Raw genomic sequence first — 19,093 nt, 5'->3', positions numbered from 1 at the left:
GGGAGGATGAACAACAGTTGATATATATATATATATGTGTGTGTGTGTGCACTAATGAAGCATCTGTTCTTAAATTGAATACCAATCTCCAAAAAGACACTTAATGCTGATCCTGTAATTTTAAAGTTTACTACGTTTGTACGGTGGGCGCCTACCGAATATATTACTAATTGAATATTAACTTTTATTTTCGAATACGCACTAACCTGGATACAACTTATAAAATCATGTAGTTTATACTGACTTGAAGTAGATTCTTAAAAGGAGATTTTACATTAATCAATGTGTATCTATAAACTTTGATTCTAAGGACTACTTTCAACTACCAATAATGCTATTACTAGTCCTAATAAGATAAATAGGATTATTCTATATTTTTTATAGTGTCTGTTCCCTTTCAACCAGAAAAAGGCGTTATATATCATAGTAAGACAGGTGAAGGTCTATGAAGGACAGTTAATTTAACCTCTAGCACTTTGTCTGATTGTTGTGAGAAAATAGTTTTTATAGATATAAATATCGGGAGCTAAAACGAAGCACTGCATCGCATATACTAACGAACATTGTGCAACGTATCCCACTCCCGGCATTCTTCTTTCATTGCTTCGCATATATCTACTCAAGTATTTCCATAATTGGCTTTCATTCCATATACCTAAAGAACGATCTGCAATATCACAACCACCCTACCAATACAACGCACAACATACTTGAATATGGAGATGCATGGTACGTTGTTAGGTCAGATACAAGCAATAAGAGCAAAGATATTATTGCTCATTAAGGGGTGATGTGTTTGGCAAAAAAGAGAGAGGCAATTACGTTGCATTGCATTGCGTTGCTTTACTATTATCGTTTGGCAAAGTATATATGTAACAGGCCATTTATGGCTAAAGGTTCTTTTTAGGAACTATGAAATGGTATTCTTACATACACTCTACTTTCTCTTCAATGCAAAGGCTTCCATAGGGCTTTCCATTCTTGAATTTCTTGATATGCAGTAAGCTCACTTTATACGCATAGATAGATATCTGTTGTGTAGTCTGTTGTTTTGTTACATTTTACAGGAGGGACAAACAAACAACCGCCAAAATAGCCGCCCAGCCCAACCCAGCCCAACCCATCTCAGCCCAGTGGTGTTACCCTCTCGACTGTACAGCGGCCCCGGCCCGATTTTTCCCAAAAGTCACAAACAAGTCGTGACGCGCGGAAAAGGGGAATGTTTTCAATCTTTTGTTCTCACTGCGGAAAATTGTGAGATTTCCCAAGAAAACAATAATACAGATACAGAGAGATACACACACTGCAGTACGTAAACCAACCGACCTTTAATTCCAACCGTCATGATCTTCCATGACCTCGTTGCCTTATCCTACAAAAACATTATAGGCAAAAACTGTATGGTTCGAAAAAGAAGCCTTCCATTCCCATTCAGTTCCACTAACGTAAATGACGTTTCATTCTTCAATCATATAAATATACAAAAAGTATATATATAGTATAAGTGGACATCTTGTAATCATCCCTCCATAATATCACTAACGCTTTTAGTTATTTCAACTGGGAACCAAACCGACAAAAAAAAGCAAAAACATACAAGCAAGCATGTCTACAACGAAACCAATCAAATACCCATGGTGGTACGGTGGTGCAGGTGGTGTCTTTGCCACCTTAATGACCCATCCATTAGATCTAGCAAAAGTCAGACTTCAAGCAGCTCCCATGCCCAAACCGACACTACGTAAAATGTTAACCACAATTCTTAAAAATGAAAACGTCATGGGATTATATTCTGGTCTTAGTGCCGCCATATTACGACAATGTACTTATACTACTGTTAGATTTGGTGCTTATGATCTTATGAAGGAAAATATCGTGCCCGTGAATCAATTAAATAATATGTTATATCTGTTGCCTTGTTCAATGATTAGTGGTGCCGTTGGTGGACTTGCTGGGAATTTCGCTGATGTGGTCAATATTAGAATGCAAAATGATTCCGCTTTGGATAATCATCTAAGGAGAAATTATAAGAATGCCATTGATGGTGTTTATAAGATTTATAAGAATGAAGGTGGGTTTAAGACATTGTTGACTGGTTGGAAACCAAATATGGTTAGAGGTGTACTAATGACTGCAAGTCAAGTGGTCACTTATGATGTGTTTAAGAATTATTTGACTACTAAATTGGGGTTCGATCCGAAGAAGAATTCAACTCATTTATCAGCTTCTTTGTTAGCTGGGTTAGTTGCGACAACTATTTGTTCTCCAGCTGATGTTATTAAGACTAGAATTATGAATGGGCATGGTACTTCAAATGAGTCTGCTATTAAGATTTTGACTACAGCTATACGTAAAGAAGGTCCAGGTTTCATGTTTAGAGGTTGGTTACCAAGTTTTACAAGATTGGGTCCTTTCACTATGTTGATTTTCTTTGCTATTGAACAATTAAAGAAACATAGAATTGGTATGCCAAGGGAAGAAATCAATAAACCATTATGAAAAAATTGGAAACAATTGAAAAACGAAAGAATAAAACCAAATTAAAAAAGAATAAAAACTCACCTTAATTCATATTCCCATTCATCCCTTAAAAAGCTTAACACATACCAAAATAAAAAAATGAAACGGAATTCATATTTTTGCATTCAAAAAGATAAAGAACCCAAAAAGGAAAATTGTATTTGAAATACACTATTATTTAATTATTTATTTATTTGTGACAAAAAGTTTTTATATAGAATACTTGATAGAAATGTACTAGTTATTAAATATAAAATACCTGTTATATTGATTTCATTCTAGAGTGTTTCTTTAATTTTTACTCTCCGTGAAGGGAAATTGGTCGAAAAACCATAATTTAGATAGATCTTACTTTCACCCTTATAATTTTTTAGAAAGACATACGATTAAAAAATGGAAATAAATAATCTAGTCATGGGCTTTTGAAAAGTTAATTGTAAATTTTGTTTACTTTTTACTTTCTTCAAACAACTTTCGGCTTCAATATGAATTGGGTATATAAGGAGCTATCCAAAAAAATAAATAAAAAATTTGATAAAATGAAAAACCAATAATGTTGCCCTTTAGAAATTTTAAAATAATATGTAGCATAGAATATTGGCCCTGTCATTCGGGATCCATCACATAACCTAAAGCTAATAACCAAAAAAAAAAAAAAAAATCCTTAGAAAAGAAATATAAGACTTCATATTTATAAGGAAAAAGAATATACTCCTTCGTAGAGAGAAAGAGCTAGAAAATTGCCATACAAAAATTATTTTGAAAATAAAACAATGTGACAACTTGTTGCTTAAGCTTCGATAATGTTTAACATGTAATTTTCAATATGTGAGCACAATAGACTATAACAGTACGCACTACCGACAAAATAGTCATGGCTCTGCCGCGGCTCTCCATCCTTTTCGAGGTAAAGATATTTAAAAGAAGTTATATATTGGATGTATTAGTTTTCTACAACCTTTTTTATGGTCTCCTCTCTGAAATAAAAATTCCTAAATTCAAATAATGACGCCACAAGACTATGTCACAGCTACAATTTTATAAAAAAGAAAACAAGAAGTAAAAGAGTTCTCCCTACAAGAAAAGCTTTTCTTAGTCTGTAACAATTTTGATAACCATCAAACCTTCCATCCTGGAACTTGTGACATCAAAGTCTTTATTACAATCTCCGCTACAATCGAAAGTTCTGTGACCAATCTGATCGTCACATACGGCCCCCTTATATAACTATATGCAAATATATTTTTTGCAATCAACTTTTTCGCTTCTTCTCTTCGGTGGGAAAAAAACACGCTCCACAACAAAAAATTAATTATCTACATAGAAATAAAAAAATTAAAATTTGATAAACATGGTTTTCATCCCCAGACTTTTTAACATGCACTATTTTAAAATGAAAACGGAAACGAAAAGTGAACTAGTTATTAAAAGCTTCCAATTCTAGAAGCAGGCACTTCATTTTCTTCTTCTTTTGGAAAGAATAACAATTCTGAACTGCAAAAATTACTACATAAAAGGATCGTAAACGATTTTGCAATTGATCTCGAACACTTTCTCGACTTTCGAAGGCATTGTCAAATTTTTAGCCTCCTTCCCCTATAAACTGAAAACAAACCAAAGCCATACTGTGATTCCTTAAAAATGTCTGCATCCGAATTTGCTCAAGTATTGGAAGACTCAATTCTTAATAGAGATCAAAATGTCCGTATCCAAAGTGAAACACAATTAAAAAAGCTATCAAATGAAAATTTCCTACAATTCGCTGGTCTCTTATCAGAAGTATTAATCGAACCTACGGCTAAATTAGAAGCTCGTATCCTTGCTGCGTTAACTTTGAAAAATGAACTGGTATCCAAAGATTCAATGAAAAATCAACAATACGCTCAACGTTGGGTATCATTAGATCCAGAAGCCAAAAATCAAATTAAATTAAATGCTTTAACGGCATTAGTATCATCAGAAGATCGTGTGGCAAACTCAACAGCTCAATTAATTGCTGCCATTGCAGATATTGAATTGCCTCGTGGTGAATGGAATGATTTAATGAAAATTGTCGTCGATAATACAGAACCAAGTCAATCAGAAAATGTTAAAAGAGCATCTTTATTAACTTTAGGATATATTTGTGAAAGCGCTGATCCACAAAGTGAAGCATTAGTTGCAGCTTCAAATAATATCCTCATTGCCATTGTTCAAGGTGCCCAATCTTCTGAACAATCAAGGCTAGTTAGATTGGCTGCTTTGAATGCCTTAGCTGATTCTTTAGTGTTTATCAAAAATAATATGGATCGTGAAGGTGAGAGAAACTATTTAATGCAAGTGGTTTGTGAAGCTACACAAGCTAATGATACCGAAATTCAAGCAGCCGCATTTGGTTGTCTTTGTAAAATTATGTCATTGTATTATATGTACATGAAACCATATATGGAACAAGCCATCTACGCCTTAACTATTGCTACAATGGCTTCACCAAACGATAAAGTTGCTTCTATGACAGTGGAATTTTGGTCTACGATTTGTGAAGAAGAGATAGATATTGCTTATGAAATGAGTCAATTTCCACAATCTGGCCAACAAAGTTATAATTTCGCTTTAAATTCTTTGAAAGATGTTATTCCAAATTTATTAACTTTATTAACAAGACAAAATGAAGATCCTGAAGATGATGACTGGAATGTGTCTATGTCTGCAGGTGCATGCTTACAATTGTTTGCACAAAATTGTGGTAATCATATCTTGGAACCTGTCTTAAGTTTTGTTGAAAAAAATATTACCAATGATAACTGGCGAAATCGTGAAGCTGCTGTAATGGCATTTGGTTCTATCATGGATGGTCCATCAAAGGAACAATTGTCAATTTACGTGGAACAAGCTTTACCAGCGGTACTGACCTTAATGAATGATTCATCTTTACAAGTTAAGGAAACTGCTGCTTGGTGTATTGGTAGAGCAGCCTCTTTAGTTGCAGATGCAGTTGCCTCCGACACTCTACTACCAGGTGTGGTTCACGTTGCTTTGCAAGGTTTATCTGATAATGCCAAAGTTGCGACTAACTGTGCATGGATTATAATCAGTTTAGTGGAAGAATTAGCATTGGCAGAACCATCACCTATCTATAATTTCTATCCTATTTTAGTTCAAGGTCTAATCAAAGCCGCAGGGAGATCTGATAATGAACATAATGCACGTGCGTCTGCATTCGCTGCATTAACAACTCTAGTGGAGTATGCTAACGATAACGTATCTGAAACATTAGCTTCAATTTCAACTTTCGTCATGGATAAGTTAGGACAAACTATGCAAGTGGACGATACTCAGTTAAATATCGAAGATTTACAAAGTTTACAAGAATTACAATCAAATATATTAACTGTCTTAGCTGCTGCAATTAGGAAAAACACAGGAAATGTCGGATCTGTAGCAGATATGTTAATGAGTTTATTCATGAGATTATTAGATAAGAAAGATTCAGCTTATATTGAAGATGATGTTTTCTTTGCAGTCTCAGCACTGGCTACTACCTTAGGTAAGAATTTCGAGCCATATTTAGAAGCATTCTCTCCTTATTTAGTTAAAGTCTTGGACCAACCTGAATCTCCTATTGCAGTTACAGCAGTTGGATTTATTTCCGACATTTCTAATTCATTAGAAGATGATTTCAAAAAGTACGCACAAGTCTTCATGTCTGTTCTCGGTAACTTAGTTTCTAGATCCGACGCAAGAAAGGAATTGAAACCAACCATTATAAGTGTCTTTGGTGATATTGCTGCAAATATCGGTTCTGATTTTATTACCTATCTAAATGATGTAATGGGATTATGTGTCGCTGCTCAAAATATGAAACCTGAAAATGGAACATTAGAAGCCCTCGACTATCAAGTTACCGTTCTAGAATCAGTGTTGGATGCATACGTAGGTATCGTCGCTGGTCTAAGTTCAAGTCCAGAAGCTCTTTTCACTTATGTTGGTACAATTTTCCAATTCCTTTCTATTGTTGCTGATGATCCTCAATTATTTGGATCTGATTCAACTTCAAGAGCGGCCACTGGTTTAATTGGTGACATTTCTGCTATATACCCTGACGGATCAATTCAACAATTTTATGCCCAAGATTGGGTCACTGAATTTATTAAAAGAACAAGAAGTAATCCAAATTTCAGTCAATCTACAAAGAACAACGCAAGATGGGCAAGAGAACAGCAAAAGAGACAATTGTCTTTCAGAGCCTGAACCGTTTCGGAAAAAAATAATAATAATAAAATCCAAACAAACTTTTCTGGCGTTGTTCATTGCAACAATTGATTTTTTACTGTAACTGTTTCCTTTTTTGATTGCTTCTACCAATAGTTTTATTTTTGAACAATTATTTTCACTTTTTCTCTTTTATTTTCCTCTCTCTGTCTCCCTCTCTTTTTTTTTTTGTCTCACATTAATTTTTACTTTTACTTTTTTACCTTTGCATTATTTATTTTATCATTATCAAACTCTTTTAATTTTACACTTCTCATTTTATTCTTCTTTTACAATTTTTCTGCCTTTTTTTTCTTTCCCTTTGATTACTTATCATCTTTTTATTTTTTGTCATCAAAACGTTTTATAGACTACACTTCACCTTTACCATTCCCTTTACCTAACGACTACAGAAATAATTTAATAATAATATTCCATATTTATATTTATGACAACTAGGCCATCCAACGACAATTATATACTGTCTATATAAAATATACCTTTCTAATTACAGACAATGACGTTAAAACATATATCCTTATGTGAATCTTATACCGAAGTGAACCTCTTAATGTATAAAATACTTTAATAACTCTATAATAAACATGAGTTCAGCTACATACATCTTTTTGTTATTATTGAGATACCTATGACGCCCAACTGTATAGGGTTTTCTTTTTGATGCTTGCGAGGTTATTGTTTATTTTTCAAGGAAACTGCATAGACGAGAAATCATAGAAATGTTAAACGATGGGCGGCAAGCAGCCTCGGTACGCTCGTATTTTATCGGAAGCCTTGAACGAGGTCGAACAACAACAAAGATTATCACTTTCCAACTTACGTATAAATACAAATATGGTCGAGCAACTTAACTCAGTGCTTGGTTCCCTGCTGAAACTTTATTTATAATGCAGGGTCTATTGCTCCTTCGGACTAGAAAGTAGCTCCCTTCAAAGAAGATAACTAATCGTTTTTGTACCAAGATGGCAGGTGCGAAAGGAAATGCAGGCTCATCAGCTCCAAATAAAAAGCCACAAAAGAACTTTTTACCACAAGGGAAATATTTGAAACCTGATGAAATTGAATATGAATTTGGTGGCACATTAGGTGTCGTCGGAATGTTGATTGGGTTTCCCTTATTGATGTATTATATGTGGATTTCAGCTCAATTCTATAATGGTTCAATTGCATTACCTGCAGAAAATCAGTCATGGTCTGAGTTCATTGTCCATTTATATAATCTCTTCCTTGAAAATGGTGTCCCAACTCGTTATGCTTGGACAATATTTTCAACTTTCTGGGCTGCCCAAATTGCTTTCTATTACACTTTACCAGGTATTTGGACTAAAGGTCAACCATTGACTCATTTGAACAACAAACAATTACCTTATTTTTGTAATGCAATGTGGACTCTTTACACTTCCACTGCTTTAATTCTAGGACTTCATTTTACGGGAATTTTCAAGCTGTATACAATAATTGATATTTTTGGTCAAATCATGACATGTGCAATCATTTCAGGGTTCGCCTTTTCGATTGGTTTATACTTATGGACTCTGTTTATCTCCCATGATTACCATCGTATGACTGGTAACCATCTTTATGATTTTTTCATGGGTGCTCCATTGAATCCACGTTGGGGTATCCTAGATTTGAAAATGTTTTTCGAAGTTAGATTACCATGGTTCACATTATATTTCATCACACTAGGTGCATGTTTGAAACAATATGAAATGTACGGTTACGTTACTCCACAATTAGGTGTCATCATGTTAGCACATTGGCTTTACGCTAATGCATGTGCTAAAGGGGAAGAATTAATTGTTCCAACTTGGGATATGGCTTATGAAAAATTCGGTTTCATGTTGATCTTCTGGAACATTGCAGGTGTTCCATACACTTACTGTCATTGCACTTTATACTTAATTTACCATGACCCATCTGAATATCAATGGTCAACTACTTACAATATTTCACTTTACGTAATGTTATTGGTTGCTTATTATTTCTTTGATACAGCAAACGCTCAAAAAAATGCCTTTAGAAAGCAAATGTCAGGTGATAAGACAGTTAGAAAGACTTTCCCGTTTTTACCTTACCAAATCTTGAAAAATCCAAAATACATGAAAACATCAAACGGTTCTCTCTTATTAATTGATGGTTGGTACACTTGGGTAAGAAAGATTCACTACACTGCTGATTGGACTCAATCATTAATTTGGGCACTAGCTTGTGGCTTTAATTCAATTTTCCCATGGTTTTTTCCAATTTTTTTCATTGTGGTCCTATTACATAGGGCTAACAGAGATCAAATTAAATGTCAAAGGAAGTATGGTGACGATTGGAAGAAGTATTGTAAGCATTGTCCATACATTTTCATTCCTTACGTCTTTTAACTAAACCACAAGTAAAGGAAAAAAAGAAGAAGGAGGAGAAACGATGAAACTTTTTGCATTTCTACTTCCTGTAACTTATATATAGTTTATTATGCTTAGATATGTATATAATACCCACTCAATTTTGAAAAAAAAGTACTATCTGCCTCATATAGACAAGAATATACCTTTATAAACCTCTTTTTTTGTCATAACAAGTAGATACGGCAGCATTCCATGAATTTGTGACATGTTTTTTTCGCCACTATGAAAATGTCTTCGACCAGGAACGACGCAAATAATATTCAAATAGGAACATATAAAATTCGAAATAGAGAAATAACGTCATGATCTTAATACTTTATGTTTATGCTGGAACTAACATGAAATGATAAAAGAACAAATAATTTTTTGCTAAGAATCTGCTCAAATAAGGAAGAATGTTTCTGGATTATTCTGGATCGCACGCTTTCCAATCAATTAATAAAGTTTTTGGTGAAAATTACCTTTTCTTTGTACAATATACAAATGAGTCTAAATTCTCAGGAAAATTTAAAATATTTAAAAGATTTGCAAGGTTACTCCCTCAGATAGATGAATTACAGAAAGAAGATTTTTTCCCTGAAAATAACGTTATCTTACTCAACCAAATTTTCATTAGATTATTGACATTAGATCAACTAAATAAGGTTGGCAATTTGATAAGTAAATGTCCTACAGTTTATTTTGTGTTCATTCAAGAAAGGAAAGCGAAAAAATTAATAGCAAATGAGAAAATGGTACTTGAATCTCCTACATTGTTGGATAAAAGCTACTGGGACTTGAAACAGATATATGAGGACACAATACGGTATTATTATAAAAACATAACGAACAGAATAATACTGCATAAACCTGATACAGCAGATCCTAAGGTTTGGAACAATAGTCAGAAACTACTTTTTAGGAACTCAATCAAAGAATTTTTAAATAAGAGTAAAGAAGAACCTCTATTTAAAATACCGATTACTTTACCGAAGGCTTTCACTAAGAATGGACAACTTGGTTACAATCCTAGCGGAAACTTTAAAGTTTCTTTGCAAGCTTTCATTATTGCCAAAAATCTGCAAGATATTATGGACATGCAAGAGAAAGATATCATTCTAGTAAAGACACGAATTCCTCTCAAAACAGTGTGGAGAAAAAACCAGACATCCAGACAATTTACTTCAAATATTAATGATGGGTTAACCAACCGTGATCCTAACCTTATCAAGGTTGAACCATTAAAGATCAATAAAGGTCATACATTTTTGACAAAACATAATTTTGAAAATGTTGAAATTGAAAACAACGAACATATCACTGTGACGCGAACTTCAAAAAGATTTGGGAGAGAAAAGGATGAACAAGATCATGAAAAATTACTATATCGTGTTATAAAAAGTGCGGCTAGTAGTCCTGTTTTTGAAGATAGTAGAGTTTATAATATAAAGAAAGACAAGGAAAAACATAAGAAAATGAAGAAGAAATCATCAGAAGGATCTTCACAAAGGAACAAGGGAATGGAAGTTTAAAAAAGACATATTATGAGTCAATAAACGAGGAAAGGAACAAAATTAACTTGAACATTAACCTAGAGGACCTGAATGAAAAAAATACAACGTGGAGAAAATTCGTTAAATTTAAGGTTGATTCGTTGAGAGAAAGTTGTAGATATTATAAAGAAAGTGCTAGATTTTGTATAAATGATTTATTTAATGAGGAAGAATGGTAAGCCATATATATATATGTGTCAGATACTGTCTAAGAATATATAAAGTAGCGCTTTGCCAGCACGTGACACTCCCTCTATTCACCACTATACACCCCAAAACTGAAGGACGATGTATCAATTTATTCTTTGATTATTTTCATATGTCTAAGAGGGGCTAAAAAGCAAATGGAGAGGAGAAACAAAATGGAAATGTGATTAGAAATTTTCGAATCTTATTATGTACGAGAAATAAATGTTTAACATAAAAATAAAAACAACATGGAAAGATTGTACGCAGATATCAAAGCTGAATTCAACTCAAGAGAAGATCAGAATATTCGGAACTGGCGTGATAAAGAACATTATATATATCTTTAGAACCGTCTATTATGAATCAACAAGTACAGAACAGTATCACTCCATCTTCTCTACCTGTAGAAAAGAATACAATTACGAATTCCTATTATGATGTTATATCAGGATTAGCTGCCTTGGAAAGATCCCACCAGATCACATTTAGCCAAGATGAACTACTACAGTTAACAGAGAACTCGAAGAAAGTTAGAAAGTCTAAAAATGAGAAAAGGAAAATAATAGATACTGCAGTAAGGCCAACGATCCATAGTTACCTCGGGGGCACCATAAACGTTACCGACAAAACAAATTATGACGTTAGTCATACCCTTCTCGGTAATCATGTCCCGAAAAGTCAACTGGAAACCTTGTCAAGTATTGATTTTGCCCAACTATTTCATAAATATTTATCATGTGAGGATGTTTTACAGATTCATGACATCTTTTTCTCAAATTCGTTCCCTAACACATTCTCAAGTCCGCCTGTGGATATCCATAATGAGGACACAAATAAGGAAGGTGAAAAGGCCAAAGTTAGGAAAGTTATAATATGTAAAAGATGTAACTCAAGATTCACGGGACGGAATAGAATGTCATTATTAAAAAAGCATACTTGTAATAACAGAAGAAGACACTAAATTACTGTCGGAACATTTTTATAAAGGTCAAAGTCTTACTACAAGATTAGCAATACATCATATCACTATTGTTGATAATTAGCCCAAGTCCTTAGTAAATTACTTCAGTTTATACTTTGTAGCTAATTTAATTTAATAATATTTATTTACCCTCAACTTTACATAATATTAGTCCTATGTACTGGCCTAAGTTGATATTGAAATTCAAATACATCTTGATAAATATAATATGCCCTAAATAGGGTTACTGTTTACTTCCTTGGCAAAATGTTTTCCAATCATTGGCCCTAAAGCCAACAGTAAAAGGGGGGTCGTTCGCCCTACCTGGAGAAGAAAATGAATATTTCAAGAAAACAACAGCAATTAAGAACCGATTTGACTAATCTGACTTAATTGTTCACAACTACGACCTGAAAAGTGAACTTAATTGATAACAAGAAAACAAACTATTAATAAGGCTAAAGGTTTTCTTTCAATATACGAGCACCTGAACAGACGATCGTCTTTGCTTTACCTTACTGAATCCAAATAGTACACTCTTTTTTGTGATTCCCCCGAATCGATTGAAGGCTAAAGACTCTCTATTTATTACCTCAAACAAAAGAATACAATTTTTTACAACTGTAACTATAGAAAAAAAAGAATACAAGACAATAAATTTGCTTACAAAATTATGACTGCTTTTTTAGGAGTTTACAAAGCAATTTATGATTACGAGCCACAGACGCCTGAAGAATTAGAACTAAAAGAAAATGATTTATTGTACCTTTTAGAAAAGTCAGAAGTTGATGATTGGTGGACAGTTAAGAAACGTGTTATTGGATCTGATGCAGAAGAACCAGTGGGGTTAGTTCCTTCTAATTATATCGAAGAAGCTCCGGTTATTGCTCAAGTGAAGGCGCTTTATGATTATGAACAAATTCAAAACCCAGAGGAAGAATTAATATTCCACGAGAATGATCTTTTCTCTGTTTATGATGATAAGGATCCTGATTGGTTATTGGTCAAGTCACAAATTTCAAATGAAGTCGGGTTTGTCCCAGGAAATTATGTGCAACCTGTCTCAGCCACTGCAGCTCCACAAGGGATGCCTGCTGCTACACCAACTACAGCTACAACTAATGTAGATGCCTCCACATTTTTACCACCACCACAAAGAGTTGATAGAGTTAAAGTAGAAACTGAATCACAACCAGAACGAGAAGGTGAAGAAACTTCAAGAAGGGAGACTAGTACTCAAAATTATAAAGATGGAGAAGAAGAAGAAGAGGCTCCACCTGAAAAGCCTGCCAGACCTGTGTCGACAGGCCCAATTGAATCTACAAGAGAAAAATCTCGTAACAGAATGTCGTATTATGATGATGATGGGTATGCGGTGGATGATTATCATCGTGATGATGATCGTCGTCGTGAACAGAATAATGACCGCGAGCGTGAGGATCGTTATAACAATGAAGCAAATGACTATTCCCCAGAACCACAGTCATGGAAAGTTACTGAAATTGAAGGACGTAAAAAGCATAAGGCAAAATTAATTATTGGCCATAACAGAATTAATTTCATTCCGAACAAAGGGGATCCACAAGAATGGACTATTGATAAGTTGGTTTCATATGATAATGAGAAAAAACATATGTTCTTGGAATTTATTGATCCATATAAGAATCTCGAATTACATACAGGAAATAATGATACATGTAACGAAATCATGGCAGTTATAGGTGAAATTAAGGGTGCTTCACGTGATCCAGGTCTAAGAGAGGTTCAAATGGCAGCAAAATCCAAAAAGCAAGCTCGTGTTCTAGTCGATTTCATTGCAGAATCAAATGACGAACTGACTGTGAAGGAAGGTGATATGGTTTATATTTTAAATGACAAGAAATCAAAAGATTGGTGGATGTGTGAACTTGTGAAAACAGGAGAAAAAGGAGTTGTGCCAGCTCAATTTATTGAGCCTCCACAAGAAAAATCATCATCGGGTGGATTATTTAGTTCATTGAAAAGAATAACTAGAGGTTCAATGTCGAAATCTCCTTCAAAGGCTCCCTCTTCGACAGGCCTTGCCGATTGGAAAAACGACGCTGACCAAAGTCTATCCCCCAAGAAAAGTAGAAATAGAGGAAGTTCCTTTTCTACCAGAAGGAAAAGATCATCCTCAACAAGTAATGTTAACAAAGAAAGGACCAAGGAATTTCCAAATCCTAAAAAGACGCGTTTGTGGGTTGACAGAAGTGGTACTTTCAAAGTGGAAGCTCAATTTATTGGTTGTGCAGAAGGAAAGATTCATCTACACAAAGCCAATGGTGTAAAAATCGCTGTTGCAGCTTCTAAATTATCAGATGATGATCTATTATATGTAGAACGAGTCACTGGTTTCAGTTTAGACAAATTTAAAGAAAAGAAGCCAACTTCTACTGATGCTAGAGAAAGCGAACGCGAAAGAAGGAGGATGCTAAGGGAACAGGAAGAAAGAGAACGCGATAGGAGATTAAGAGAACAAGAACTTTATGAATTGAAAAAGGCAAGAGAATTATTGGCTCAGGATAGAGAAAGATTACAACAGGACAAAGAACTACCTCCAATAAAACCTCCAAGGCCGCAATCATCCATCTCAGTAAATGATGCTCATGATTCATCTAGAGTCAACAGAAGCTCTTCTCGTTCGGACAAGAAAAAGGGCAGTAATTATGATTGGTTTGAATTTTTCTTAAATACTGGTGTCGATGTTAATAATTGCCAAAGATATACCATCAATTTTGATAGAGAACAAATTACCGAAGATATGATGCAAGATATAAATTCATCCATGCTAAGAACTTTAGGTTTACGTGAAGGTGATATAGTCCGTGTAATGAAGTACCTTGACAAGAAATTTGGTAGAGAAACTGAAACTCAACGAGCCGCAGCTACAGGTAGCATATTTACCGAAGCAGATGGTTCATTGAAGGTAAATACTGTTAATACAGCGGGACAACCAGCATTACTAAGTGTTCCTCAACAACAGCTAATGCCGCAAGCTACTGCTCCACCAGCTGCTGTCAGCCATGATGATGATGCTTGGACAGTGCAACCAGCTGCCAAATCCCAACCAAACTTAGTAAATGCGAAAGCAGAATTTACTGGCTCAATGCAAGACTTACTTGACTTGCAACCTTTGGAACCTAAAAAGGCCACACCAGCCACTCCTGAGCCTAAATTAGAGCAGCTAGAACCTGTAAAGACAGGCACAGAAAGTAATACTGCTCAAATTGCCACTAACGTTACTGGTGGCCCAGCTCTTGCCAGCAATGTCACCGGTGGCCGTACACTTGTGCCTTTAGATCCGTTTAAAACCGGTGGAAACAATGTTTTACCTATTTCATCTGGATTTGTGATGATGCCATTCACAACTGGAGGTTTAATGACAATGCCACAAACTAGTTTTGGTATGCAACCAACTGGAACAATCTTACCAGTCCAGAAAACAGGTGGCGGTTTGATTCCTATAGCGACTACGGGGGGAGCAATGCCTCAAACTTCATTCGGATTGTTACCATTATCAACAACAGGTGGTGCTAGCATAATTCCACAAACGACATTCGGCGCCCCACCACTTGGCTCTATATTGCCTGTTCAAAAAACAGCAAATGGTGTAATTGCTACAAATTCTACTGGCGGTATGATGCCAATGCAAACGACTGGTGGCATTTTGCCAACGACTACATTTATGAACCCAGCTTTTACCGGAGGTGCAATTCCACAAACTAGCTTTGGAACACAGATCATGGGAAATACATTGCAGCAAACCAGTTTGGGTGGCCAAGTAACAGGTGGCGCAATGCCACAAACTAGTTTTGGAAATCAACTGACTGGTGGAGTCAGTGGTTTACCTCAAACTTCATTCGTTGGTACACAGTCTACAGGGAATCTAATGACACAACAGAGAACTGGTGGGTTCGCAACGCTGCCTCAAACAACCTTTGGCGCTCAAATAACAGGTGGATTCCAACCTCAATCTCAGTTTGGTTTGACTCTTCAAAGAACTGGAGGTGCATCTTTTTTGCCTCAAAACCAATTTACTGGAGGTCCACAGATGATGAATACAGGTGGCGTGTTCCAACAATCGCAACCTATGAATACCTTTAACACTGGTGGTGCAATGCAACTGCCAAATACTAACGGTATTACTCAAGGGATGCAAAACACATTTATTTCGCAACCTTCCCAACAAATTCCATTACAAACGCAGCCAACAGGGTTTGGTTTCGGGAACGGTCCACAGCAGACGGCACAATCATCACAAATGCCACAGAGTCAACAACCAAGACAAGCAAACCTATTTAATGCCACAGCAGATAATCCATTTGGCTTCTAATGTTGCTTCCATGTCATGTGTACGATATGCGATCTAATCGCTCCCCTTTTATGTATTGTTATGAACTTTAGTATACCATATAACTTATATATACTTCACAAGAGATTTTTTTATAAAGTAGTTCAAATCTGATGAATATAATTACTTGCATTTACTCCATTTCATGATTAACTAGTTCCTTCTTGAGCGATAAGATTATGTTTTTCATTATCGTAACAACTCTACTTCAGCATAATTTAATAATTTTTCATAAGCTAGTCGGTATGAAGGATATTTGGTTTTTGGAATTGAGATAACAGGAAGATATAGTTTCATCATTTTTCTTTAATGAACAAATATGTTAATAAATATGTTAATAAATAAGTCAATAAATAAGTCAATAAATAAGTCAATACATAAGTCAATACATAAGTTAATAAATAGGTACGTTGTTAAGTAAATATATCACAAGTTGGAAAACCTTGCTATCTTTTTACCAATCTTGATGAACAACGTCGTAAGTTGTAAGTGGTGTGCGTTTTTCAAGTGATAAATCACATGGGAATTTCAACAATTTGGAACCACCTTCCCAGAAGGAATATTTATCCTTTCTTACCTCCTCGTACTTGCTGATAAAACTCTCTTTTTGTAATGTAATGCCGATATCATCTAAACCATGGATCAAACAGTGCTTTCTATAATCCTCAATGTCAAAATGATCGACCAGAACATTACCTTCACCATCGGAGATAGTTTGGTCAGGTAAATCAATTGTCAATTTCCCACCTTTCTTAGCAATCGGAGTTAATTTTTCCAAAATAACGTTTTGTGGAATTCTTATTGGTAGTAAACCATTCTTGAAACAGTTATTGTAGAAAATATCACCAAATGATGGGGCAATAATACTTTGAATGCCAAAATCCTTTAAGGCCCATGGAGCATGTTCTCTAGAAGAACCACAACCGAAGTTATTCCCGGTGACAACTAAAATCTCCGCATGTCTCCATGGTTCAACATTTAAAACAAAGTCAGTTTCTTCATCTTTACCTTGGGCATCTTTCTTAAAACGCCATTCGTAGAATAATCCAACTTTTAAACCGGTTCTTTTAATTGTCTTCAAAAATTGTTTTGGAATAATAGCATCGGTGTCGACATTCGATTTATCCAACGGAGCAGCAATGGAACATAATGATAAAAATGGTTTCATACCTGTAGGACCAGAAGCAACTCTAGTAGTGGTAGATGGAGGAATATCATCAATCATATCTTCACCTTCTTCAGAAAGATCATCCTCAGGTTGTTCTATATGCTTATGCTTAGCAGCAGCATCTGCCAAAACGTCTTGTGCTTCATTAGAAATAGAAATCTTTGGAGCAGTCTTATCTTTGTACTTAAATTCTCTAATATCAACAAAATGTCCTGCAATAGCAGCAGCAGCAGCCATCACTGGTGACATCAAGTGAGTACGGGATCTAGGACCTTGACGACCTTCGAAGTTTCTATTCGAAGTAGATGCACATCGTTCACCAGGTTGTAAAATATCTGGATTCATACCCAGACACATAGAACAACCAGCTTCTCTCCATTCAAAGCCTGCCCTTAAGAAGATTTGGTCAAGACCTTCATCTTCAGCCTGGGCTTTTACCAAACCTGAACCTGGGACAACCATAGCCCTCATGATATTATCAGCAATATGATAACCATCAACCACTTTAGCAGCAGCTCTCAAATCTTCAATACGTGCGTTGGTACAGGAACCAATAAATACCTTATCAATTTTAATACTTTGTAATGGAGTATTTGGTTCTAGTCCGATATATTGTAAAGCCCTTTCCATATCACCCCTTCTTATTGGATCTTCAACTTTTGCTGGATCAGGAACTGACGCGGTAATTGGCAAAGCATCTTGTGGAGATGTACCCCAAGTAATTGTTGGAATAATTGCTGATCCCTTAATAACAATTTCATGATCAAACTTGGCTCCTTCATCAGAATGTAAGGTTTTCCAAAATGCTAAACCCTTTTCCCATTCAGCACCAGTTGGGACTAATGGTCTACCCTTTAAATATTCGAAAGTTTTTTCATCAGGCTTAATCATACCAGCTCTGGCACCGGCTTCGATGGACATATTGCACATAGACATACGAGCTTCCATTGATAAATCTTCAATTGCTTCACCAGCAAATTCAATAACACAACCAGTACCACCAGCGGTACCAATTAAACCAATAATATGTAAAATTAAATCCTTAGAGGTAACACCTGGAGATAACTTCCCATTAACCAAGATTCTCATGTTTTTGGATCTTGTTTGGATAAGAGTTTGAGTAGCCAATACATGTTCAACCTCAGAAGTTCCAATACCGAAAGCCAAACAACCGAAAGCACCGTGGGTAGATGTATGGGAATCACCACAAACAACTGTACAACCAGGTAGAATGAAACCTTGTTCTGGACCGATCATATGAACGATCCCTTGCCTAATTTCAGTCATACCGAAATATGGGATATCGTGCTCAGCAACATTTTTTTCTAGTGTTTTCACTTGCAAACGAGAATCAGCTTGCTTAATAAAAGTGTCGACTGATTTGAAATTTTTCCTTGAGTCAGTTGGAATATTGTGATCAACTGTAGCTAAAGTACAATCTGATCTTCTAACAGGTCTTCCATTATCTTTTAAACCTTCAAATGCTTGAGGTGTGGTCACTTCATGAATGATATGTCTATCAATATAAAGTAGGTAAGATCCGTTATCATCTTTATGAACAACGTGATGATCGAAAACTTTGTCGTATAAGGTTCTTGGACCTTTTGGGGGTGTGAATGACATTGAATAAATTAAAACAATTATATAAGTTCTAAGATCAAAGCAGCGGCAGCAGTAATAGCAGAAGCAGTAGCAGGTAAA

General features: G+C 35.3%; 7 protein-coding genes across 7 annotated transcripts; 6 read left to right on the top strand and 1 right to left on the bottom strand.

Moving 5' to 3' along the window:
• Positions 1-1,605: 1,605 nt before the first annotated feature.
• Positions 1,606-2,499, top strand: DIC1 (Dic1p; the record flags this gene model as incomplete). Its single annotated transcript, XM_003667690.1, has 1 exon — positions 1,606-2,499. One exon carries the CDS (start codon positions 1,606-1,608, stop codon positions 2,497-2,499), a length of 894 nt encoding a protein of 297 aa, XP_003667738.1.
• Positions 2,500-4,161: 1,662 nt separating this feature from the next.
• Positions 4,162-6,750, top strand: KAP95 (karyopherin beta; the record flags this gene model as incomplete). Its single annotated transcript, XM_003667689.1, has 1 exon — positions 4,162-6,750. The coding sequence occupies one exon, from the start codon at positions 4,162-4,164 to the stop codon at positions 6,748-6,750; it is 2,589 nt and encodes an 862-aa protein (XP_003667737.1).
• A 983-nt stretch (positions 6,751-7,733) lies between these two features.
• On the top strand, positions 7,734-9,146 carry ERG4 (delta(24(24(1)))-sterol reductase; the record flags this gene model as incomplete). Its single annotated transcript, XM_003667688.1, has 1 exon — positions 7,734-9,146. The coding sequence occupies one exon, from the start codon at positions 7,734-7,736 to the stop codon at positions 9,144-9,146; it is 1,413 nt and encodes a 470-aa protein (XP_003667736.1).
• Positions 9,147-9,565: 419 nt separating this feature from the next.
• Positions 9,566-10,681, top strand: NDAI0A03350 (uncharacterized protein; the record flags this gene model as incomplete). Its single annotated transcript, XM_003667687.1, has 1 exon — positions 9,566-10,681. The coding sequence occupies one exon, from the start codon at positions 9,566-9,568 to the stop codon at positions 10,679-10,681; it is 1,116 nt and encodes a 371-aa protein (XP_003667735.1).
• Positions 10,682-11,249: 568 nt separating this feature from the next.
• LDB7 (Ldb7p) lies at positions 11,250-11,852 on the top strand (the record flags this gene model as incomplete). The annotated part of the gene is made up of 1 exon (XM_003667686.1): positions 11,250-11,852. One exon carries the CDS (start codon positions 11,250-11,252, stop codon positions 11,850-11,852), a length of 603 nt encoding a protein of 200 aa, XP_003667734.1.
• A 673-nt stretch (positions 11,853-12,525) lies between these two features.
• Positions 12,526-16,206, top strand: SLA1 (cytoskeletal protein-binding protein SLA1; the record flags this gene model as incomplete). Its single annotated transcript, XM_003667685.1, has 1 exon — positions 12,526-16,206. One exon carries the CDS (start codon positions 12,526-12,528, stop codon positions 16,204-16,206), a length of 3,681 nt encoding a protein of 1,226 aa, XP_003667733.1.
• Positions 16,207-16,678: 472 nt separating this feature from the next.
• On the bottom strand, positions 16,679-19,015 carry NDAI0A03320 (3-isopropylmalate dehydratase; the record flags this gene model as incomplete). The annotated part of the gene is made up of 1 exon (XM_003667684.1): positions 16,679-19,015. One exon carries the CDS (start codon positions 19,013-19,015, stop codon positions 16,679-16,681), a length of 2,337 nt encoding a protein of 778 aa, XP_003667732.1.
• Positions 19,016-19,093: the final 78 nt, after the last annotated feature.

Source organism: Naumovozyma dairenensis, chromosome 1 (genome assembly GCF_000227115.2).
Source record: "Naumovozyma dairenensis CBS 421 chromosome 1, complete genome".
NCBI lineage: Eukaryota > Fungi > Ascomycota > Saccharomycetes > Saccharomycetales > Saccharomycetaceae > Naumovozyma > Naumovozyma dairenensis.
This window is presented reverse-complemented; position numbering and strand designations above follow the sequence as displayed.